At 44.5% G+C, this 25737-nt stretch overlaps 1 protein-coding gene across 1 annotated transcript in view; it reads right to left on the bottom strand.

Annotated features, from left to right (window-relative positions):
- The window catches only part of PRRX1 (paired related homeobox 1), a 73085-nt gene extending 51008 nt beyond the window's left edge, over nt 1-22077 (bottom strand). The window contains exon 1 of the mRNA XM_088153440.1: nt 20365-22077. Within this exon, the coding sequence (XP_088009566.1) occupies nt 20365-20608 (244 nt within the window). The 5' untranslated portion in view covers nt 20609-22077. The remainder of the gene's footprint in view (nt 1-20364) is intronic.
- Nucleotides 22078-25737: the final 3660 nt, after the last annotated feature.

The following is a 25737-nucleotide window of genomic DNA, read 5'->3' as shown; positions in this document are numbered from 1 at the left end:
GACTGCACTGCCTAGCGACAGCAATCCTGGCACTCCCCGTTGCCGTTGTTAAGCAAGGATCATGGGTCATTAAGTGAGTTCCAGTGGCTTGCAAGCAGGCCAGAAGGCAAGTAAGGCACGGCATGAGGCATGGCAGAGCTGCAGGTGGCTGCTGCCAGGTGGGAGAGGGTTGAAGCAACTTACTGGAGTGACTTGCGACCTTCCCTGCTGGTTTTCCCATTGACTTTGCTTGTGGGAATCTGGCAGGGAAGGTTGCAAATGGTGATCATGTAACTGTGGGACACTGCAACTGCCGAAAGTGCAAGCCAGTTGCCAAGCACCCGAATTACAATCATGGACCATGGGGGTGCTGGGATGGCCGGAATTTCAGGGATCAGTCATAAGTACCACTCGTTCAGCACTGTTGTAACTTTGAACAGTTGTGAACTAGTGGTTGTTAAACGAGGACTACCTGTAATAGGAGGACAGGCAGGAGAAAATCAATGCTGCCTGTTTCTGTAAAGGGAAACTGTAATTGGTTAGGGAGTTATTGGAAAGAGCTTTTTCTGTATTTTTTGGGCTAGCATTGAAAGGTTCATAGGAACACAGACAATGTCTTTGGTATGTACTATTTCAAAGATCTGTTAAAACTCCAACTTATACAAACACTCTGGTTGTTTTGCTAAGTTCTGCCACTTCTGTTTTCCTGCAAAGATCCAGCTCTATTCCAACCGGCCTACTTAGAACTTACAGTATCTAAGCTCTGGTTCTGTTCTCTTTTCAGAACATGTCAGCCTAGAGATAAAGTTTTCCCAGCCCACTTTCCTTTCATTCAAAGTCCCTGACACTATTTTTACTCACTTTTTGCCCCAATGTTCATCTTGAACAGTCAACCAAGTCTGCAAAATTTCAGTTTAATTGGTAGATATGTTTCAGAAGAGAGCCAGTTTGGTATAGTGGTTAAAGCATCAGGCTAGAAAGCAGGAGACTATGAGTTCAAGTTCCTCCTTAGGCAAGAAGCCAGCTGGGGGACCTTGGGCCAGTCACTCTCTCTCAGCCCTGGGAAGGAGGCAATGGCAAATCTCTTCTGAAATCTTGCCAAGAAAACTGCAAGGACTTGTTCAGGCAATTGCCAGGAGTCAAGATTGACTCCAAGGCACAACAACGTATGTTTCAGAAAGACAAAGACTGAAAACAAGGTGTCATACCTGACCCTTGCAGAAGGTTTATGTCATTCTAACCATGATGCAGGTTTTTACTGTATGAAGCAACTTTCTATTGGAAAGAGAAAAATCCTGTCTGTACCTTTTTAAAAGTTATTTCATGACCTTCCTGGAAGACTGAACAATCTAAAATAGAAATAGTCCTTTGTTTTTTCCTTTTACTATATTTGAGTATCTACTAATATGTTAATTTTTAACTGTATGGTATGTAAATGAAGCTGAAGAAAAAAAATGTTCAGAACTCTGAAGGCAGTTAGAAAGTACTATTGCAGCTCTCAGTGTAAATATATTACTCCTTTTCTCCCACTGCAATCAGAAAAAAATTGTCTCCTACTTTTACTACTCTTTTTCTTTCTTTTTCTTTTTTTGTCATTTTAGGGGAAATTTGACTCCTCCCCTTCATTCCTTGGAAGGAAGATACAGTCTAATTCAACAGATGTGTGTGTTGCTGTTATGAGAGCTATTGGCCAGTACCCATTTCATCACTGCAGGAAAGAAAACCTTTTCCCCACTATTGTCAAATTAATGTACCAGCTGTATTCAAAAAATTTTTTCTAAATAATAAGATGAGGAATATTTCTATTATAGGCCATTATCTCTTACTTTTCAGGGTGCATGAGATTAATATCACAAAGACAAATATACCATGACGTTGCATTTTCCCCAATACTGCTGACTTAATATCCTACTGTTTTATATCCTACTGTAAGAATCAGTTTTAAAGAATAGCATATTTTTCCAGGTAAAACTAGAATTTAAAATTCAGATTTAATACTATTATTTGATATTCCAATAAAATAATGTATTTAAATAAGATTTAAAGATTGATATATATTATTCCTTCCTCAAAACAAATTGCTTTAATATTAAATCAGTATAATACAAAGAAGCATATTGAAGTCTTAATAAACATGAATCCATGTGTCTATCAAAGTATGATCAAATATGAAATGAGAGATCCTGTTGTTATTTTGTGATTTCTTAGACTCCAAGCTGAAATAAATGTAACACTACAAATGGAATCAAGACATTGCAACTTGTAAATCATGGTTTTGTAGCTTAGCATATTTTGTGAACCAAACCAATTGCAATTTATCCAATAAACCATTGTTAAGCAAACAATGTTTCAGGTGAAATGTAAACATCAACACTGATGTTGATTGTCCCTGTAAGTCACTAGAGAAATGCTATTCTGTACAGTACTAGCTACTTCTGCCTTATGGAAAGTTTTGGGAATGTAATCTTCCAGTAAGTGATATTGCCTCCTATCTTACATGTGTGCATAGATGGCCAAGCTGAAATGCTTAATTTCACAGTTGCCCTCCTAAGTGCTGTATAAGTACAGCAGTTATCTGAACAATATAACCAGATTTTTATATTACTGCATCATAGAAATATTATATATAGTTGCAAACAATTCTATTTTAATTGTTATTACAACCAATCAAAATATGTAGATGTTGGAAAACAGGAAAATTAGGAAGTCAGCAATTTAAATCTATACTGTACTTTTAAAATGGTAACTGATTTCAATCTACCTAGTTTTGTGATGGACTATGCAACAACTGAGGCAACTGAACAGTTGGTTTGATCAAGGCAGGTGGACAGAGACGGATTAAGTGAGGAAGATGTCTCAGGTAGAAGTTTTGGATAAACGTGAAGGGAGGCAGATGAGTAGAAACAGATCTGAGCCACATAACACAATTTACTGGAAGATTATCCAGTGCCCGTAATAGATGGTGGTATACTCCTTAAATTATCAATAGCTGGGATGAATCACTCCAATTTCAACTTACTCTTTGTAACAGGCAGTAACAACCATTCTATTCAGTCCTGGTTTTATCCAAGAGGAACAGAAAGATTTTTGCTATACCATCTGAATTGGAAACCTCACCTCCATAATAGGCAAGCAGGATTCTGTGTATTTGATCAGTTTTACCCACTGAGTTGTTCTGAAGCACAGGCAGGGGAAAAAATGCAACGGGTTCTGCTAAGCCACTAACAAGCAACATGTTCCACAGTCTCACTTCAGTGTGAGGAAGTCTCAGGAAAGGTTGCGGATAATAGGAGCCACTTCATCTAGATTGGCAGAAGAAATATTTTCAGCCTGGCACAAATTTGAAGGCAGATTGCTGAAATATCAAAAGGTGTATTAGCTATGACTGCATCCACTTGCACTTTACCATGACAGTCATTCCCTGACAACACCAATCTTTCCCCTCTCAGTTACATGACACTGTCTTCTGGCCTTTTTCTACTTCTGAGTCAAAGTGTTCTTCATCATCCTGGAGTCAGCAGAAAAAGACACTGGTATGAAATCTACTGCTCCCGCTGCTGATCCCTACTCTGCCTCTACTGTGCAAAACGGTGTTGTCTTGATTTGGGCATGTGCACTCAGGATATAAGCAAAACACTTGGCTTCCGACTCAGACCTTCCTGTCCCCCTCTTTAGCACATGCCCAGCTGGCAGCCCATACATCCAACAATCCCAGCACTGCAGCAGGAATTAGGGTAGGACAGAGTGGGGTCTGATGAAATTCTGCTACTCCATCTGGGCTTCTCAGCTTTCTGCACCTCTCTTCCCACACTCCACTCTGCAATTATACAAGCTGAACGACAACAAAAAACAAAAACGAAAGAAAAGCACTAGCTGCAGGTCTTGGGGCAAGAGATGAAGGCATGGCTGTGCCATCAAGGATGAAAACTGATGTTTCCAGAGAAGATTGTTAAGTGCAAGGAAGGAGCATGAAGCGCTTGAGCGTAACGTCTTTAAATCATCATTAGATCTACTGGTTTTAAAGTAGCATTTTTCCTTCCGAAGTAGATACTATCTTACCATAACTTCAAGGAGTAAAGTAGCATTTTTCCTTCCGAAGTAGATACTATCCTACCATAACTTCAAGGAGTGAAGTTTGAAGCTGGGTGGCACCTAAATTGAATAAATTAAGTTAAATTAAATATTAAAATCTGAATGTTTTGTCATCCATTGTCTCGGCAGCAAGCACAGTTCATCTAATGTGATGAGAAGAGCGTTTGGGGAGGCGGGAGCATAACCCATCTCCTCTGTCCATTGCACAGCCTCCACCACAACCAGCCTTTGCCCTCTCCATTAGCACTGTATTTCCTCAGTTACCTTCCCTTCATGTTCACCTCCGTCTGCTACTTCCAAGCTTCCAACAAAGCAAAAAGGAGGAGAGCAGATCTCCTTTATTTTACTTTGGGGAGGAGTGGCTCTGCACTATTCTGCATAATGGTATTCTGAAATGCACTGTTTGGAAACAATGAGGAATTGAAACTGTTTTTTTGTGGCTTATTTGTCAGTTTCCTTCTATTGGTCCACTTTAATCACGTCCCCCTCCTCCTCCTCATCCAAGTAGCAGGCTGGTTGCACAACAACTAGCCCTTTTTGGTTACCTTTTTCTGTAGGACAAGCTAGTTGGACAGTCCTGGCAGGATCTGTCTCCCTCTGTTCTGGGCTCATTTCTGCCCTGGGGTCTTCCTGGATGTTTTTAAAGTTCACGTTATTTAAATTTGGAAGATGCCAGAATGAGATTGCAGACAAACCAACCTAGTGAAGCCCAAGAGAACCCTGAAGTCTCATCTCCCCCATTCCTGCTCCAGGGCCCTGTCTGGGGGATGCTTTCTGTATTGGCTGGTGACTGGCTGAAAGAGAACTGCAATGAGACCGGGGGAAGATCCCCTCCCCTTGCCTATATCAAGGGCCATTCTCTCCAATCAGGGCAACATCCTTCATCAGTGACTTGGAACAGATACAAGAGAAGCAATGGGAACAGCCAAGTTTATGCTAGTGTTCTTTTAAGCTGGCTTGATGCTGAGTGAACAGGGCTCAAAAGGAAAGGCCTTATCAGACTGAGCTGTAAATTGGGAAGATTGAATGGTGTGTAACAAGAGAAACAAAGAAATTAGATTTCTTGCTCCCAGTGCATTTTCTTGTTACGCACCATCCAAACCTGCCTGTTTGGGGATCTGATTGCTGCTGCTCAGTTCCTGCCTTAAGCCCCCATCCCTACGTTGTCTTCCACTCTCTCCTTGATATTCTACTGTGATCCATCATGACATCATGCAGCCCTGGAGTCTCTTAGGCGCCTTACTTCATGCCACATTGCAGCTTCTGCTGAGTCCAAAAGGGAAAGAAAAATATCCCATGCTGGGAAAACAGTCCTGAGGTTTTGCTGGAGAGAGTGCTTGGAGGCAAACGTTTGTACAATTTGCTTGCTAAGGGGGAATCAGATCACAGGCCTCAGTGCAAACATGGAAAACCGCAGAGATCAGGGAGCTGCTCTGTCACCACTCCCTGGGATATGGCCTCTCACTCTAGCAGATCTCTGGAATAACCTCACCTTTTCTGCCCAGTGCTAAGTAAACAGTCTGGGTGCCAGGGCTGGAGGCCAAAAGGGCACGACTTACTGTTCCTACACAGGAAAGAGCAAACCTCATCCAAGAATTTGCTGAAGGATTAGCTGTGAATGGGGGAAAAAGTTAAGGGCAGCTCAGTTGGACTGAGCATGTAAGCTTCATACTGTTCAGGACCAAAACTGTCCCATCAGCCAAGTAAGTGGCTTTAATAACGGCAATTCTGCCTCTGATGTTTGCATACAATTGTGCAAAAGGACTTGTAAGTGAATGACACAATGGCCAGGAGCTATTGTGACAATGGTATGCTTTCACACTTAAGGCAGGTGTGATCATAGAGGTACAGTATTAATTGTACCTCTATGATCACACCTCAAGATCGTCTCCCTACAGTGCTGCCTTTGAATAGTGCTCCTATATGGTTGCCTTTTGAGGAACTTCAGATGCTACTGAACACTGCAGCAAAAATGTTGTCTGCTGGAGCAGGTAATCCTTAGTAATTCCAGTTCTTGGAATTCTAGTTACAATGCTTAGGAAGTCCTCTTAACGTGAAACTTAAACAGACTTAGGAGGTCATCTGTTGTCACCTGATGACTCTGCTGTCTTTTGTGATCAACTGGTTCTTCTACCTGAGATCTGTCTGCTACGCCCATTATGCTAGAAAGGACCTTCTCCCTCAACATGGAAGATCAACCAGATCTCCCCCATCTTGTCATTTTGTTTCCCCCTCAGAAGCCTTGTTTTATTCCACAAAGAATTTAAACTAAGAAGGCAAATTATTTTTGACAGACATTGACAAATTGTTTTCCCATTTTCCATGTGCCTTTTGAATTATTTGTTGTTTAACAAATAAAAATAAATTGAGAACCATTTTATTTAAAAAAAAATAATTTTATATCATTATAAATATTTCTCAATAAGTATTCTTAGAATTGCTGGCTGACCATTTTCTTGTTAGGCTGATTGCTGGCAAATAGACTAGGGTGACATAGTGACATTTCAGCAATCAGAATTCGTAACAGATGGGGTTCTCTCTCCATCTCTTGGGAGGTGCTATTATCACAAATTGGAGAATACAATACCTCCTCCAATGAGCAGAAGATAAGAGAGACTTTCTAAAAGGAAAAAAAAAACTGGAAAGGGCTTCTCTGGGACTTCCTAGGCAGGAAGGCAGGAAGGCAGGCAGGCAGGCAGGCAGGCAGGCAGGCAGGCAGGCAGGCAGGCAGGCAGGAAGAGCCTTAATGTCTTTGGTGCTTTTCATATAAGTAAGACAAAGAAGGACAGATTCAGATATGCCCTGAAGAATTTACAACATCCACATTTTTATGTGGGAAAGACAAATATAAGCATAAACAGTTCTGCCCATGTTCAGCTTAGCTTCTGCTGGAGGTAGAGTTTTACCCAGAAAATCCATGGAAAAAGTTGCCTCTGAAGAAGGAAAGTACTTTAGTAAGTGGCACGCCAGGACAGTGGACTCTTGAAAGATTGCTACTAACTCTAAGCCCTTTTCAAATCTTAAATAACTGAAGAAAAATAAATGCTGCTTTAGTGTACTTTAAACATCTGTCTCTAACCTGTAGTGCAATTCAGGGAAAGGAAAAGGCCTGATTTGTTGATGGAGTAATGGTTACACAGTTTAGCTTTTAAAATGGACTCTCCCATGGGCTTCTATCGTGGTTTCATACTTCATTAAATTACACCATCTAGAATGAACACTTAGTGCAAATGAAAAACTGTTGATACTCATGAAAGACAATCTGTCAAGTCATGCCAATTCAATGTTTTATCTTACAAACCCTGATGTGTTAACAGATATTTATTCATTAGGCAGTTTTATATTAGTGATATAGCATTCATTGTGCTTCATGCAACATAAATAGCAAATTTTAAAAAAAGGAGGACATAGGCATACAGCAGACTGGAAAATACTTAAAAGACTGCCAAGGTGTTTTACTTATTTATTTTCCATATGAGGAAACAAAAAATAAGTGAATGGAAAATACCTTTTATATAACAGGGATATATTGGCATTATAAGTGAGACACTTCTCAACAATTAAGAGTGCAAAGAAGGCTTGCACTTATGTTTTTATAAAACAGAATCTTCCATCTCACCAAAGACTGCAATTAAAGATGACTTCTTTCAGATTATACATACCAATAGCACTAAAATATAGTCAAGAATATTTCCACTGTTGAAGAGATGCATCTTTAGGCATGTGTCATGGGACTGAAGCAAAACAGAAAATCAGAAAGAGGTGCTGCGTTTGCTATCCTGACATTATTGACTTGCTAGAATTAATATTTCTGTTTGCCAAGAACGTCCCTGAACCCTTTTGTCTCTTGGCATGTTTATTTAACCTTTCTTTATAAAAAGCAAGGCATCACTGTAGAATAAATTCCAGAATTCAACTTCTGCGTCTTATTTCCATTTTGCCTACTCACAGCTAACAAGAGTTACAGCATCATAGTCCATGTTACCTCACAAACCGCAATTTGTTAGATGTGATTCATGATAAATTGCATTACAGGAGGATGTGAAGTAGGATTTGCTTGAGTGGGACAAGGGGACATTTGGCTTCTTCTCTCCCTAGACTATCCTTTATTAGGAATATTTTGAGAGACTGCAGCTGAGGGAGAATCCAAGAAGTTCAGGGCACCATCTCAGCTGGGAAAAGCTGTATTGGACTCCTCTGTCCCAAATGTATCTCCCCAATAGCTACTTCACCTGGCCTTTCTGTAACTGAAATGTCCTGGTGCCTGAATTTAATTTCATTCTCCATCCCTTTTCCTTTAGGCTGTTTTTACACTAAAAGCCTAACATCAGGCTCTGTGTCCTTTTTTTTTTTTTTTTTAGTCATTACACAATGCCTAGAAAGCAGTTGGTGTTATTAATAATAGTAATAATAATTTATGGTCACAAATCAAATATACTGATAAGTACAATATAATTAGGTAATACAAAGTACAGAAATTAAAAATAGTAAAATAAAAGAAAATGGGATTATTGACACCCTTCAAGCAGAGAATAGTTTGCCGATATGACCAATTACTGCCAGGTTCAAGTCCGGCATTTAGAAATTTCTAGGTACAAATTTCTGATCTTAAAGCAGAAAGCTGGGAGTAGAGTTTTCCTCCTGGTTTGATCCAGCAGCTCTGGCAATGTCACATGAGCCAAGGGAAGGTAAAGCTGAATGGGATAAAGGACCAGACAAACAGTCTTTACTGAGCAAGTTGATCAATGGGACTACTATGCTGCTCCCTCCTGTTGGCTCTGACATTCTACATTTCAAAAGTGAAATGTTTCAAGTTCAAAACGCCCAGCATATCAATCCCCACATGAAAGAAAAGTAGCGAAACGCAATGAATAGGCGCTGAATGCCCAGGGAGAAAACAAAACAAGTTAGTCCTCTAAGAGCAAGGCACAAACTAACTTGATATTTTGAAAGAAAATCTGGCCAATAAAAATTTGTCCTATGCCCATAGTTCTAATTTACCTTTCAAACATTTCTTTTGAAAACGATTAAACCATGAAATACTAATATTGTATTATATTCTATTTCTGGAAATTGAACTTAGATTTCAAGGGCAACCTTTTGCAAAAAGCATTTAGGAGAAGATCAAGCAGTCTTTTCATTGTCATTGGAATGTTGCTGATACGTTCACTGGCTTTAAAATAACATTCTTAAAAATTTAAGCTGATGCTTCAGGATGGATTTTGACAAAATGCTTGCTGTTTTGAATGAGTTTCTTTCAAACTATCAGCATGTTAGTGAATCCAGACATTATGAGGTTTTATTTATAATATCCTGAAAGTATTTTCTGATTTAGTTCATGAAAGATATGCATTCCTTCAATGCTTTAAGGTCCATCTCCCCTGCTACAGCAAGGATCAACTTCTTTATGTTGGCCTCTTATCGAGTTCATCAGCCTAGTCTAATAATTTCAGAAAAGATGTCTCCTGTTGCTAAGCCCTCTGTCTAACTTTACTAGCTGTGCTTTGTCAAAGTGTTTATATGTGATTTCTACACATTTAGGTTCCTGACAACCTTCTTATCCCCCTATCTTCTGCTTTCTTATCTGACATGTCAAATTTTTGAAAATTATTGTTTTTCTATCTCTGATATTCAACTTTCTATCTCTGATATTCAACCTTTTTAATTCTGAAAAAAAGTCATACTAGGTAAGAGTTTAATGATGGTGATCATAATCCTTTAGTTCATAATCCTTTAGTTCATAAACTAAAAGAGGAATGGGGAGTTTAGGGATACTTTCTTATGATTACACACATGGAAACAGACTTATTTCAGAACACTGAAACAGGCTGCATATAATGAATTGGGGTGTCCCTGATTCAAGTCTTTACCCTTAAGACATAAGAAAAACTCTTCTCTCTGTCTCTCTCTTGGTTCCCACTGCACCATATGGATAATATTCTAATTTGGCACGTTGGAAAATGCCTCTGATTGTATATAAATGAAACTGAATATTCCAGAAGCACTATATAAATGCTATAACAGAAAAATAAAGACATCTAGATGGAAGAATTGTTGTAGAATGTTTATAAATTATTGACCACTGATACTGGGGGGAAATGGAGATGTGATATGTTACCACACCCACCAATTTTAGAGCTCTTGCCTCAATAAGAAAATCACAGGGAATAAAAACTTTGGCATGGCCAGTGGAGAAAAAGAATGGATATTGAGTTCCTTCACAGCAATGCACAATTGGAGGACTGCCAAATATTTAGGAACATCATTCAGATTTCAGTGGCAGTTAACACTCTTCCAAAATGTTTTAGTTCATCTGGATTTTGTGCTGTGCAAATTTCAACAGAATGTATCCTATTTTCATTGTAAAGGTGGATCCATAATGACAGTCAGGAACATATTATCATTATGGATTCATCTTGGTGATGGAAGTAAAGTATACAGCAACAATAATATTACAGAATCAATGCTTATAACAGGCACTATCATACACCATCCCAGGTCAAGAGGATTCAGCCAGATGATCCCTTGGAATTCCTGCTGCTCAAGCAACAGTGAAATTAGTTATGCAAGCACCTTTTTGCATTCTATTAGACACTTATGACTGTGGAAGTGGAGCTATCAGCTGAATAGAATAAGTCAATCACTCCATTCCCAGGTCCATAATAGCAAGCTGGGAATCCATCTAATCTGCTTTGTGAGGAAGGCTGGTTTGGCCATGTGAAGGAGATGAGTGGGTGCTTGTCTTTATAAGCAATTAGAGACCCATAGGAAAGGGTCACTAGGACACTCATATCACTGTTCTAATCATATTTCATTGGAGATGAATAATTTGGCAGATGTCAGCTGCCAAATTAATATTGCGGGCAAATACAATTGCATCCTAGTCCATAAATAGTAAAATTCAGATGCAATATTAAATACCGTTAAATATAAAATGCAATTTGTCACCTCTCAAATGTTGCCCAATATTAAAGAAGCAATCAAACCAGAACTAAACCCTCTTAAGACTCATAGAACTAAACTGAAGCATCAAGCTCATACATAATAATCTCCTACTGAAGTTAATGGAATTTTAATTATTTGACTTTGGGTGGGTCCTCCCAACTATACTAAATAAAAAGCCAGAGGACAGCAAGTAAAAGGTTCAAAGAATGCTCAACAACCAAGTTCAAACAGGAAAGTGCAGTTAAAAAGACAAACTAATGTTAACTTGACTATATTGAAATCTGACTTTCCTTTTGGAAAGACAATCAAAGAAAAGAAAATATTTAGCATCACTGAGGTTCACCCCAGCATTTTATACTATGTAAAAGTATCATACATTGTGTGGTAGAGGCATCATGCCAGTGTAGTTAAAAAGTTAGAAATCAGAAAAGGAAGCAAAGGGGATTAATGTGGGTGATTTGCAACTGACAGATAAAAGCCTCTTTCAAGACACACTGCATATGACAATAGCAAATCTTCATGGAAATAGGATGCAGGCAACATTCTGATTAATTTTCCTAGGAAGGAAACTTTTTTACTTGCAAGCACAACCATGTTGTTTGATCTTTCTTGTGAGTGGCTTTCAATCATAAAACTCTACAGACATAAGGTTATAGTTTCACACTTACTACCAGGATTCAAGTGAAAATGTTCTTACTACCACTTATTACCATAAGTAAAAAGACAGGAAATAATTTCTCAGATGCCTAACATTTGAAACTGTTCTCTCCAAGATCTCTGGGGAGTCAGAAACTTGAATTCCACCTAAGCTGGAGGACGAAAAATAGTCAAACTCCAACCAAATCAAACCTGAAAAATAAGCGGCTTATAGATAGCGGGGCTAAGATTCGTTGGCATATTCTATCCTAAACCATGAATTGATTTAGACCAGCTCCTCCAATCTCCAATTTAGGCTGGAGCACAGGAAATCCTAGAATCCCCAACTTCACGACCCAAGAAAATGCTGGTTGAGGATTATGGGCACTGAAATCTCACATCCGGAGAACACAGTGTTGGAGAAAACCTATCTCGATGGTGTTGGGAGCTGGGGGGAGAGAAAGGGAAATGGCTGAATTGAGGCAATCCTAAAATTTGTGCTGCGGTTCGTCGCTCTGAGTGTTTGCCATAGATTGAAAGACAGCAGAGGCACCATATACCGAAAAATCCATCGTATATTAAGAAACCGTCTCTACATAGTTTGCTAAATGACTTGATCAGCAGCTCGATTAATTAAAGCTGAAATCCAACGAAGCATGCCTCGAGGCGGCAGCCTGACTCCTGTGCACCTGCCCTGCTTTTTCTTCTCTTCGCAAAAGTTGCTGGTGGCGGCGCCTGGGGCTGCGGCTGAACCCCGGACTCCGCGCCCCGATCTTGTCCCTGTTTTTTCACTGTCCCGCCGAATGCGGGGTCTCCACATTCCAGACTTGTTTGGAATTGTTCTGTGGCAGCCTTTCCAACCTTTGCCAATCTGGCTGAGAATCAGGGGAGTACCCGACATATTCGAAGGGCCCGGCTGCAGAAAGCTGTTCTACCCAAATCCTGTAGCCTGCCTGATTTTGCTGCGCTGTCCCAACCAGCGGCCATTAGAAGCAAATAAGGCTCCAGCGAAAACAACTGAGTCCCCGCCTAAAGTGGATTTCGCCTGTCCTCTAAATATGAGACTCTTGATCGGACTCTCTTCCATAAAGCAGCGGACCTCTATGGAGGTTAATGAGGGGTGTTCGGCATTTCCTTCCCGCTCGAACAGAACAATCCTATACCTCTTTACTCAGAAGTAATTTCCCCCGAGTTCTGGGAGTTCTACTGAAGCATAGAACTGGGGGATGCAGCCTTTTGACTCTGCAGCGTTCAGAGGATCCAGCCAGTCTGGCCGTCCGCTTTCACCGTCCCCTTCATGTGAAGGCTCTCATCTCTGAAACCGCGGCTTTGAGATTCGAGGCTGCAGTCAGAAACACTTTTACCTGAAATTTCCTCTGAGATAAACTGGAGTAAGATGGTGATAGTGACTTGTGTAGGAATGCGTTATTTGCCAGCTAACCTCTCTTGCATATTTTGCGGTGAATCAGCCCCAGAAATGGTTGAAAAGACAACTAAGGAGAAGGAGGGCTTCTGCTAGGTCCTTCCAAACAGGGAAACTGGGTCACAATAGATCTCAGTCTTCGTTCTATGCTGGGCAGATCTCATGAGAGCATCTTGACTGCTGCAAAGTGAAAGTCCCGGGGCTCTGAATTCCGAGTTTCATCAATAATACAATCGAATTTCCCCAGCAGGGTCGAAGTAGCTCTCGCAAATCATGTTGCTGGGGCTGTTTTCCGTAACGACAGCGACTTTGGCTTCATCTCCAAAACCCGTGATATACCTGAGGAAACGTGTTGGGCAGCGGGCTGTGAAAGATAAGTCAGTGGGACCGACCCCTTGCTTAGGCTTAAGACACCTCTTACTTGGAGAAGTAATAAGAAAACTAAGTAGTGGTAGAGGTAAAGAATATAAAAATAATGTTAATTCCAATTTCCCCCTTGTATTCCCAATATTCTTCATGCCCCTTTAGGCTAGCGCGCACCTACTCTCACCTTCGCCCCACGCGCTAAAGTACACTTCGGTGAAACCAAAGGCCTGTATTTTCATAATATGTTAAGCTATAAATGTCACTGGGGTGATGTAATAGGTGTTGACTAGCTTGTGGTTCATCATATGGTGGAACATAGCTGCCCTCGTTTCGAGGTGTTAAAGAAGACCCCAATCCACACGACCGACTGCTGGGAGGCTTCTCTGTTGTTGAAGTCTCTCCTCATTTGAGGCTGCACCGAGACAGCTAGCTGGTTCGAGGCCGGCCGCCTTTCCTCAAGGTGTCGGGCGATGTTCACAGCCTGTTAGGCCTGGGCTTCCAAAACACCACCTCATCCACAGCCACTCGGCAATCCACCCTGAGAGGTGAATTCATGGCAAGCAGTTAGCTTATAGCTCGCTGCGTGGGGCACCGCAGCCAGCTAGGCTGAACAAAGCAAACGCGAATTAATCGTGGAGAGGCGTATGGTGGGAACCCTAAGTTTCAAGGAGTTTCCTTTTCAGCCTCGCCAAGCTGATTTTCTTCGACCCGGGCGAGTTCCCTCGGTTTGGGAGAGATATTTAGAAGAAGGAACGACGGAAGGAAGGAGGCGACCGAGGGCCTCCGCAGCTGATCGTTTCGGCGCATTCCGGGGCAAAATTCGAGCCTGCCCCCTTTCTAAACGGCCGTGCACAAGACTAGGCACTGGACCCCTCTTCCCCCTCAAACACGGCGCGAGGAGTTTCGCGGGGACTCTCCGACTATTCCGAGCAAGCAGCGGAGAGAGAAGCCGACATTCCCTGAAGGGCAGAAGTTGTATCTCCCCGTCGCTGTTTTAAGGCCCAGGATCGGGCGGGGGGTGGCAGGGGGCTCCTGTCTTCCTGATCTCGAGCTGCGGGGCGGCTCTTTCAGGATGCAAGGGACGGGGAGACGAGGAGACCGGGACAGCCCTGCCTTGGTCAATGCATCTGGGTTATTTGGTGTAAATCTAACTGGGGATCGGCAGCGTTCTGAAACGAGTCCTTGAGAGCCGCGAACTCAAAAGAAAGGCTGCGCAGCAGCTTCCTTTCGGGCCACATGAGACCGCCAGTGGCTTCGTTTGACCAACATCAAAAGCGCGGCTCGATCCTTAAAGAGGTTGGGAAACTACCTTTGCAGGCTTTCAAACCCGTTTCCTTTGCAAATCAAGGGCAAGAGAGGAAAACTGTTGTTGCGTTCAAAGTGAGGTGCATTCGTACTAATCTCTCTCTCTCTTTAAAAAGAATGTGCTCTCTTTCTATGCACATACATATGATGCAGATTACAGAACAGAGATGAACAACTAGTATTTGTTATTCAGGACTGGTGTGGTCGCCTCTGCCTCGCGTTCCGTGCCTTTGTTCTTGTTCTGCGGAATGCACTATGGCGGCATTTGTAGTTTGAATGAATATTTTGGAATTCTTCAAAGCGATTGAACAATTAATTGCTCTAAACCCCACCACTAATCATCTCAAAAAATCGATTTTGCTGGTGAGAGAATCTGGATATAAATCGACTAATCTGGATAGAGTTCAGCTCAGCAGCTTAGTGGAATGTACTTCCAAATTCTATGTGGAAAAAGCACCACTGAAATCAATGGAGAGTACCCATTTTCCCCTAGATCAGATTGGGTTCCAGCCAAATCGGGCCACTTTTAAAAGGAGAATCGTACAGAGAAATAATAGGTACTGCAAATGAAGTTGGGAAGGGTATTCATTCTTGTTCCTCTTAATTGGTTGAAAGCCCATTAAACTGAAATCGCTATCAGTGAAAGTGCTTAGTTTAGGCTGGATTTTATTCAAGGTCATTGCTTCTTTACCAGTTAATCAGTGAATAAATAAATCAGATCTGAACAGCTCACTCAGACACAGTTCACAATGAAGAGGGAAGAAGCTCTTAGATCAGTGGAAACGTCCCTGGTTGGATACCAGTTGCTAATAACCAAACCGAGATGGGACATTTTAGAAGGAAATGCGGGGCCATCAGGTAAGGTGACATGCAAGACATTTTGTCCTCAGTTCCAGATGATGTCTTTTTCTGACAGAATCACTATCAGATGGATTGATTTCAGTGGGTAACTAGGACTATTTCCTTAAGAGCGAATGTTATGCCTGTCTTTATTTGGACCACAGCCCAAGTTCTCGCGCCAACTTTTGATTTACTCAGACCTCTGTTGAGGCTGGATGTTGAAGAGGTTCTTAATTAACACGCAGAAAAGTGGTTCTGAAGCAAGGTGATGAACAGCGCCGGGCTTTCTGCAACGGTTATTGCAAACCGCAACATCCTCCGACCTGCATTGGTATGTTAGTTCCTCCTGAAAAACTACGTGAAACAAATTCATGTTGATCTTGACAACTCTGTGTTTGGCTTTTATCTGAATAATTGCCACGGGTTCTAAAGTTGTTGTTTTTTAAATCTCCTTTTCATTGTGCAGTGATGCTAGGATAGGAAAGCTTTGCAGCAAGATACAGTTCTTCATCAGGCAATCAGAAAAGCAAGTCAGTTCCCCTTTGGATCCGAAATCTATAGCTACATTGTTCTGTTTGGCAGAATCTAGAATGCCAGGGCAGGCAAACGTTGGAGATAGACAGGATTTTCCATCAGGCCGTATAACAGAAGATCATGTCAGTTCAGACAGATTATTATTCATCACTCATATAATCGTCATAATTTTTTTTTTTTTTAAACCCAGGTGGAAATGCCAAAAGCTTTCTGGTTAGCTGGAATGGGCAGCATATATTTAAGGATGACAACTGGGTCAAACGTTGCTTATGCCTTGCCCTCCACTCCAGTGGGCATAAATTCAAAGAGACTGACTCCTCATTTGGTGGAACCTTTTCTTCCAAAAAAGAGTTTGGGTCCTTTTATGTGAAGAGTTGTTTTGTTTTTAATTCTCAGATTGGTTGGATTAGCTTCAGACCTGCTATTGACAAGCTGATTTTTCCCAGTGAGAAAGCCATGCAGTTTTAGAGAAACTAAGCCTGGTACTCCTTCCTTAAGTTGCTGGAGAAAGATGCTTTGCAGCTGGCTCAGAGTCCGTATGACCAAATTACTCACCAGAGTGGCGGGCGGGGCAGTCCGGATTCCGGCTTTGCGCCGGAAAGCGGCCGCGGTACTGATGTGTGTAACTCTTCTTGTATGTTGCTTAGGGTGTCCGTTGCGCCGCGAAGAGCGGCTGTGCGATTCATTAAGAGCTAAAGAATTTATCCGCCTATGATCCGGATGAATAGGGAACTAGAGAGCGAGCTGCGACTTTCGAGCTAGCCTTATAAAAATCTCCCCGCCGGCTCCTCCATTCCCTCTGCAACGTGGGAAAGGTAAGGGAAGCTGAGACGGTAGAACTGAAAAGAAGAGGACGAAGAATTCAAAAACCAGATGCTGTCAGTTTCATTCCTCCAGGTTCTCTGGTTTAGTACTCCGAGACTCACAGTAACTTTGGAGAACTATTTTTTTTTAAAAAAAATAAGCCGCGGAATATCAATAAGTACACCCATTAATTCAACACAGCCCCCCCCCCCCAAAATCATTGCCACTCCTGATGGGCTTCGACACTCAAGCCCTCCCATCTTTTCTTGAGCCTCTTCCAACAGAGACAGGTCTCTCTCCGACTCCAAGCCTTTTCCTTGAAAACGGGCAGCCCGCTAATCTAACCTTCCAGCCTGGGCAAAGGAAAACGGCCGGGGGTGAGGAGCTTCCTTTCTCTCGGCCAGAGAGAAGGAGGCACGGCGCCCCCCTCGCAGGAAGGACGAGGGGCTTCCCAGAACACAGCAATCCACCGACAAGCACACCGTTTTTCCTCTGCAGGCGGTGTAATCTGGTCCATAGCCCTGTCGGTGACCCTTCCTTGGGTGCTTCTTTCCTCCCTGGTTCTCCCCCACCACCGCCACCTCTCAGGGGTCAAAGAAGTCACCTTGATGGAAAGAAGCGTTGCTCAGGCGCAAGTTCTCTCAAGGAATGATGCGTCAAGATGGGCAACTCGGCCTTTTATGGGGACGCAGGGTTTGGATTAGTTGATTAATTGGCTAGTTATCTCCTGGTGCGCATGTTCAGGAGGTGGCAGAAAGTTAACAAGATATTTGAACTGAGTTTCCCTACCCGGAAACTTTAGCAGGGCACAGTCCTGCAGCAGATCCGCTTTGCACGTTTCTTGGTGACTGTGCAAATAGTTGCTTTATGCTTCGAAGCCCACCCAATGGTCTTCCACATAGCCGTAATACCATTATGCCCCACTCCTCTGGTCTTCTCCTACTCCCACCGGAACATCCTTTGTGATAATTCCCGGGGAAGAGGTTACCCCTGACCAGAGCCTGGCTATAATCCTCTTAGTGAGCGTAGCTTTCTCCAGAATCTGCCTGCTTTGTCCAGCAACGAAGACGACATCACGGGAATGTGCCGTCTTGCCCGAATCTGTGCTCCTCGTCCTTCACCGAAATGAATGTAAAATTAAGAAGAAGCTGGCAGTTTCGCCTTTCACAATCTGGTCAGAACTCCCTTGATCGAAAATGGATCCTAAGCCTATGCTTTGACGCTGGAAATAACACTTCAAGACTCAGAAGTGCAGACTGATGAGATTCAACGACACCAAAGTAGAGTTCCCCGTCTTCACGTATAGGTAAACCCGCGGGACATTTTCTGCAGCGAGTTTAGATGGCGTCGAAACGCTTCCGAGATCGCCTCTGCAGCAGGACTTGTCTTGCAAAATCTAGTCCCCCATCCCCAATCGGTTATTTGAAAAAGTATTTCCCTTCAGGTGACACTTAACCCATCTTTTTTGGAAATAAGTACCACTGAACACATTGGACTTCACTTCCAGGGCTGCAGCTTTAACTCTGGAGAGTACTCGAAGTTACTTCTGGCAAAGGCTATTATCACAGACAGATTGCCACTCATTTCTGACCCCCAGCATATTTATTTCCAAGAAAATCTGCCTATTTTAATGAGGCTTCTTCCTTAAATTCCCTGAAACCCGCCTGTTTTAAAGTGGCCGGGCTCTGATCGGCCTCGTGACCAGGGCAACAGTCCAGGAGAGGCGAAGGTGAGCGGATTGCGTCGGGTGGAAAGGGGCGCGAGACGGTTTCCTTTTTCCAACGGGAACTCTCTGAGAACAGGCCGGCGGGCAGACTTTGGAGCCAGCTTAGGGCTCGCCTCGCTGCCCTGAAAATTCTCTTTTCGCCCCAAGGTTGGGTAATCCTGCTGAAGCCAAGCCAAATCGATGGCAGCGGAACCCCATTTTGTCACTAGTGGGTTATGACATTTCCTAATCACGGTTGCCGCGATAATGAAGCCCGACGTTCTTAGTGCAGCAGCACAGCGATGGTTGAATAAGAAGTAAAATGCTAAATATCCCTAGTGAAGAAATGGTAAAAGCTTTTGTAAGGGTTCGGTGAGAAGCATGCAGGGGACAGAGCGGAAGAGAGGCAAATTAAGGGGGAGCAAGGAACGGCATGGAAAACAAACCCCGCAAAGCTCTGCTTGACCGCTGGAACTGATACCTAGAAAAAGCCTCCAGCTCCAGCTTGTTCTGCGGTATACAGCAAAATGGGGGGGGGGGGGCGAGGGAACCAGGCTTCCCTACGCCGATCAGAAGTGTTTCCAAAAAGACGGACCCAACTTCAGTCTTCCGAGAACTGAGCGGCCGCCTGCTCGCCTTGGGCCTACAACACCCCAGCTGTGGGTCGCCGAGGCAGCAAAACCTTCGGCGGCGCTCACGCTGCACATTTCAAGGCCAGACTTGAGGGCCCTCTTGCTGGGGCCGCTCAACTTTCGCCCTCCTTCCCTTCCAAGCTCGGCCACAGATCCCGGCCGGGAGAGTAAGGTCGTTGTCTTTCTGCAGAGGTTTTTCTGAAGGGCGCTTCTACTCCGCTCAGCTTTTTCAAACGAGCGCGCGCGGCGCACTTTATCAGAAACTCCAAATCCCCGGAACCGAGATCCGAGGACTCTCCCGAGCAAGAGGCCGCGCGCCTGGAAGCTTTACGGCCTGATCACCTAGTACTGCGCATGCTTACTCGGCAGTAAGTCTGATGTCCACAAGGTTTTCTCTTCCCAAATGAGGGCCCCCAAGACTTTCAAGTATGGGGCACGACCAGGCGGCTCCGTTGGAAGCTTTCTATCCTAAACACCCATGAGCTGAAGGCGATCTCTATTTCCCCCCGCCCGTTTTTTTTTGATATTCCGACGCCTCTCACAGGACTAGAAGTGCCTTTACAACCTGAGAGAAGAACCCCTCCCAACACGTGCTGGCTTCTCGTTATCTTTTCACACTCGCCGTAAAATGTGAAAAAAGGTGGGGGTGTGAATTTGCACTGCCAATTAGGTGTAGTCAAAAAGGAGTGATGAACATTAAGCCGCTCTGAATTCGTGAACGAAGGGAAGCTGTGGTCATGGGAATGACTCCTAATATTAACTTCAAGGTATTTGTTCCTGCGAGCTGACAGAGACCGGGATGCCCAACCCCGTGGAATGGGTGCAGATTTTCCCCTCTAAACGCATTATCTTAAAAATAGGACAGCATCGTTTCCGCACGTATGCATCGGCTTTATCCTCCGAGTCTTCCTTTGTGTACCTAGCCTGGAAAACGCCGTGTCACGCGTGTGTGTGCACGCGCGCGTGTCTAAGAAGTCGGGTTCCTGGATCAGATGCTTAGCTGTCAGGAGACTGTTTTGTTCCGGGGCCATCCGAAAGGGGAGGGCGAAAGAGCAATCCGGCGAACCGCGCGGCCGGCGGGAAACCCCGGCCCCGCCACTTACCGTCCTGCTGCTGAGTGTCACTACCGCTGGTCAGCCCCGGAGACTCCAGGAGACTTCGCCCGCTTTCCCCGACGCTCTCGTCGGTCTGAGCCGCCACCAACTCGCCGGCTTCCTCCAGATCCAACAGGTGGCTGACCGAGAAGTTCTTCTTCGCCTGCAGGCTGTCGAGGCTGCCGGGGCTCTCCAGGCGCGTGGCTAGGACGGCCGGCTGCCTCTCCAGGACGTGCCCGTAGCTGGAAGTCATGGCTTTGCCTCCCCCGGCCAAGCAGGAGGAGGGGAGCCAAGGGAGAGAAGGACGGAGGGAGTCCCGGACGAAAGGCGCCCGGCCAAGCCCGCCAGCCACTGCCGTTTTCCGGGGCCGCGAGGCTGCTCCAGGTGGGGAAGCCGCGCGGAGCGGCCCAGAGCCGGCAGATCCAGCCGCGTCCTGCGCCTCCTCAGTCCCAGCAGAGCTTGACTGAAGCGCGAGCCCCGCCACCCGCCTGCGTCTCCCTGGCTGGGCGCGCTCCTTGGACAGCCGGGTGAGCAACGGAGGCGGGAGGGGCGGACGTCTTGCCGAGGCTTTCTGCCGACGGGCCGACTTAGCGGCGCAGCGGAGCCCTCGCCCGCGAGGTGAGGGCAGGGGGGCTGCTGGGGAAGTGCGCGAGCTCCGGCCCGCTTCCTGCTGGGGTTCCTGACCAAGCGGCCCTCCGGCACTTGCAACGGCGCAGCCTGGCAAGCGGGCGGGGGAGCTCGCAGGGCCCTCAGGAGGGCAGAGCCAGACTTAACAGGAGCCTCTAATTACGTGGCAAAGGCTTTGTGCTGTTTCTGACGTTTCACAGACCTCCTTCCTCCCCCCGCCCCCGCTGCCTCCCCCTTCCAGTCCGGCCTCGGCGCACACACCCTCGCATTTAGGGATCCACTTTCCCACCCGCTAGCCGGAACGCGCGCGCGTGGCGACTTCTCTGCCCGGAGCCAAGTATTCCTCCCCCTCTCCCCGCGAAGAGTCGAAAGCTAGGAAGCCCAGGCGGACGCGGGAGATGACTCCCAAGCCCGGCTGCTTATTTGCTTTGCTAATTAACGGCTGAGGAGGATTAGTTGAAGGTCCTGCCGGAGAATCTCATTTGCATGGCGGGGCGTGCGGGGGGCTCTTTAGGAAACCATCCCGGGCGTGGCTAATCAACTTAGCTTCTGTTAGACTTTTAGTATATTTCCCCCCACTTGTCCTAGGTGTTGCTTCGGGCCACTAAAACAAACGAAAGGAAAATAGAGCAGCGTGTATGAGTGTTTTCTTTCCGACCTAGCCGACAAAGTAAATACAATACAGGATTACCGTATCTAGTCCATTATGAACTTGATTACTCAGTGTTTCCCAGCTCGAATGGGCTCAGTCAAAAGCTCTTGTCTTTGGCCTTTTCCCCAACTGCAATTTAAAATGACTCAGACTTGCCTGGACATCAGACTGGTCACTGGGTCACACATCTTGGCCTGATCCCTCTCCAGCCCCTGCCTTAAAACGGCCTGGTCTACAGCAGATGGCAGCATGTTGCTGACCTCCACTAATCTTGAGAAAGGTACTGTAGGTAAGAATGTCCTGGGGCTTGGATGGGAGACCACTAGGAAATCTCAGGCTTGTAGGAAGTAAAGGAAAAAGTCCCAGAAGTAGCAACAGCAAATTGCCAAGAAAACTACATGGAATCAATAAAAATTACACTGGGCTCAAGGGAGTCTTTACCTTTATGTTGTCACTTCATTTGCCAGATTAAAAGAAAAAATAGTTTCCTTCTTTTAATCCAAGGTGAGTCTAATGCATCCATTACCCTGGAGGTAAGATCAGATGACCAGTTGTGGTTCTGACCAACAGAAGTGAGTTTGGGGTATGTTGGTCACTGGCCAGCTTCCACTGCAACTCTTTCTCTCACAGCCTTTGTCCTTTCCGCTAGTGCTTTGTTTCCAGAGTTGCTTTCATATCAGTTGCCTCCCCTTCCATCCCTACCAGCCTCTCTCTTATTACGCCAACTTTTCTTCTGACTTCTCACCAGGTGGAGAAGGAGAAAGCAGAGGTCCGCTATTTTATTTACAGAAGACGGAGGTAGTATTTGCACAGCTATGAAACCAGGAAGATCCAGCAGCCTTGCTTTCCCTCTCTGCAACATCCTGAGTGTAAGGAGGGATGTTTAAATGGGGTTTTGTTGATTATTTTCATGTTTCCTACAACTGTCAGTTTCAATCCTGTCTCCCTATAAAGAGATCTGGTTGCCCAGTGACTAGTCAGTCTGGAAGACCCAGTGCCACAATTATGGCAGGGACCATCTCCTCTCTCAGTCTATTTCTGCCCTGGTGTCTTGATTCTCTGCCCAAATTAGAGTCTGTTTGGCACTGCATAGATACTTTAGGACTTTTCATAGATTCCCCTTTATAATTTGGAGTAATCTTCCCCTGTGTTTCTTGATTTCCTATTATATTTGACTTGTGAGATGGCCGAGTTGGGGGCGGGGAGGGGGAGCAGACAAATCAGCCTAGAGAAATCCTAGCAGAAGCCAGAAATTGCAGAATGGCACAAAGACATCTGGTCACCCTATTTTTTGCAGCAACACTTTAACTGATGGATCTCCTCCTGCTGGCTGGTGATGTGCTCAAGAGAGACCAGAGCAAAGGCAGAACAGAAAACCAATAAGTTTGCCTGAAACAATGGTGGCTCTGCAAATCTAAACAATGAGTGGCGGAGAGTCACATGAAAATAATCAACAAAACCCCATTTAAACATCCCTCCTTATACTCAGGATGTTGCAGAGAGGAAAAGCAAGGCTGCTGGATCTTCCTGGTTTCATAGCTGTGCAATGAGTGGCGGAGAGTCCCAATAGAGGCAGGATAGGGATTTGCAGGGGCATTGTTTTGTGTTGATGCAAAAGAGGGGGTGTCAATAGCACCAATTTATTCAAAGTTTAACTCTTAACTCCTAGCACTTTCAATAGGAGAGAAAATTTGATTCACCCATTAAAATCAGTGGTGGTAAAAACAGCTGACCTTTTGTTGGATCATGTCAATAAACTGAATATATTTCCCTGCATAGGACATTCATTCTTTCTCTTTGTCCTATATGTGAATGTAGAAATGCATTATGCATTACAGAGACCTGTTCTGTTCCTGCAGAAACTCTCCAGATGCCCATGGGAAGCCCACCACAGAACAGGAAGCCTCTCCTTTGTCTTCTCCAGCAATTGCCACTGAGAAGCATCTTACCTTCGGCACTGGAGGAGTCACTTGTCCATCATGAGTAGTCAGAGGGAGCTTGCTCTTCCATCTTTTCTCTAAACCAGTGTAAACATTTATGTGAGTGGCCATTGCTACAGCTTCTGAGGGTGTATTCCTGCACTCCCTTTCGGGGCCAGGCTTCTCATGCCACTTTGGGGTGTGGTGCTTTTGTAAAAGAAATCCCCAAGCTGCTCATTGACAGATTTGGAAGACAATCCATATACCTGGACAAGAACAAGGAGAGATGTGAACAAAGAGAGTCTCAGAAAAACCAGATCAACAGCAGCACCCCACCCCCACAGCACACCTCTACCCAAATCTAAAAGGTCAGGGGAATAGGGATCAATTCACAGGTGAAGACAAGATCCTCAGATTTCTCCAGGAGCAATTGGCTATGCTTCTTAAGAAAAACTGCTGGGGAAAAGAGGGCTTTTTCATTATTGTTGCAACAGACCTAATTGTAAGTCCCCTGCCCAGGTATCTGCTTGGGGTATTGGGGAAGACCCAGCAAGGTGAAGTTCTTATGGTTGTCCTTTCACTGCCACTAAAAAAGAGAAGCTTTTTAAGGATTTTCTGACCCAAGTGCCAAAGAACCCAGCTGACCTGGCATACTAGGATGTGCTTTGATTGCTGGAGGGATTGTTGAGGAACTGGTGCGGCTCTATTTCAGGTAGTCTCTTGCTTTGCCTGAACTCATTTCCCATATTCAGGCTCAAAAGGGCCATTCTAGCAGAAAGGCTTTCCATTTAAAAAATGAGGCTGTGAGAATCATGTACAAACATGTTGATACAGCTGAAATATGATAGGACTATTTTAAAGTAAGACAGAATCCAGTCCCTTCATTTTTGGCCAAAGAATAAGCTAACAGCTAACATGAGAAAATGCAAATTGTTAGTTTGTGTGCGTACCTACATGTATGTTTACATGCATACATAAGATGTATCTGTGTCCCTCAACCCATTAATGATTGTCTCGTAAAGCTTTTGTGTGCCTGCCCCTATATTAAACTAATGGCTGATTTGCCTTAAGTTGCTCAACTTTTACCTAACAAAACTCAGCCTTGCATGGCAGGCCTACTGGCAACAAAAGAGCGGCAACCATTCCTGATTCTCTGCTGGATGGCTTCCTATGGCATGTGTCTCCACAGACACATTGGTCTCAGTCACAGGGTCTTCATCATACACAGGTGATGCAACACCACAGACAGGGCTCTCATTTGATCTCCCATCTCATCAAACTCAATGCTTTTTAATGAAAACAGTTCCTTAAATGTGGAGCCCCAAAACAATATGAACTCCTCCAAAATGCCATAGTTTTGGAAATTAAAAAAAATAAAAAAGCAGGGAAACAGCAGGTAAAACATGGACCTTCCTTCACCAGGTTTGAGTGCTCTCTGGATGGGGAGAATAACAGGACAGAGGGGGAGTGAGTGTGCTGTAAAGGTCAACCAATGGCAGGGAAAGAGAAGGGCCCCTGTGGTTCAGTGATAGGAGCCAGCCTGGGCTCAGAGCTGCCACAGGCAGGCCAAGATTTCCAACCCCCACCCCCAATTTGGGAAAAGAACATCTGATGCCATCAAAGGCCTGTGCAGATTGAAACCAGATGTGCTTCCCCTGGTTCTTGCCATGCATTTAATTAAGGAGCTCTGGATGGGGAGGAGGCTGTTTTATCCTGTCTTCTCTCTCATTCAGGCTGTGTAGGATGCTGCCAGGCTGTTTACCAAGTTAGGGACAAAATTCCTCCAATGCTTCTTTCCACACTCAGAGACACAGATACAGGCATCCATCCTGAAAGCAGGATCTTCTTAAACACCAGAAAACTCTTCCAGATAACTTTGGATATGGAGCCCACCCCCTCGTCTTCTGTGCATATCCACATTCAATGAACGTAAAAGAAATATTAAAAAATAATTCTGGGCATATGCCGAGCATCTGTCCCTTGCTGAGCATTTGCAATTGGCCCCTGTGCACCCACAAATAAAACCCAGAAATGTCTTCCCAGGACCCATGGAAGAACTTTCTGTACTGCAGGGTTAGGTGGATTGGAGATAAAACCTCTCTACTGAGGCTCAGTCTAACCCAGCATCCTGTCTGCAGCGATGGCTAGCCAAATAGCCACCTTTCTTATGGACCACTAATTGCT

This window comes from Python bivittatus, unplaced genomic scaffold (assembly GCF_059951505.1).
Source record: "Python bivittatus isolate LINGU-HERP-01145 unplaced genomic scaffold, Pbiv_v1 ctg000700_np1212, whole genome shotgun sequence".
NCBI lineage: Eukaryota > Metazoa > Chordata > Lepidosauria > Squamata > Pythonidae > Python > Python bivittatus.
This window is presented reverse-complemented; position numbering and strand designations above follow the sequence as displayed.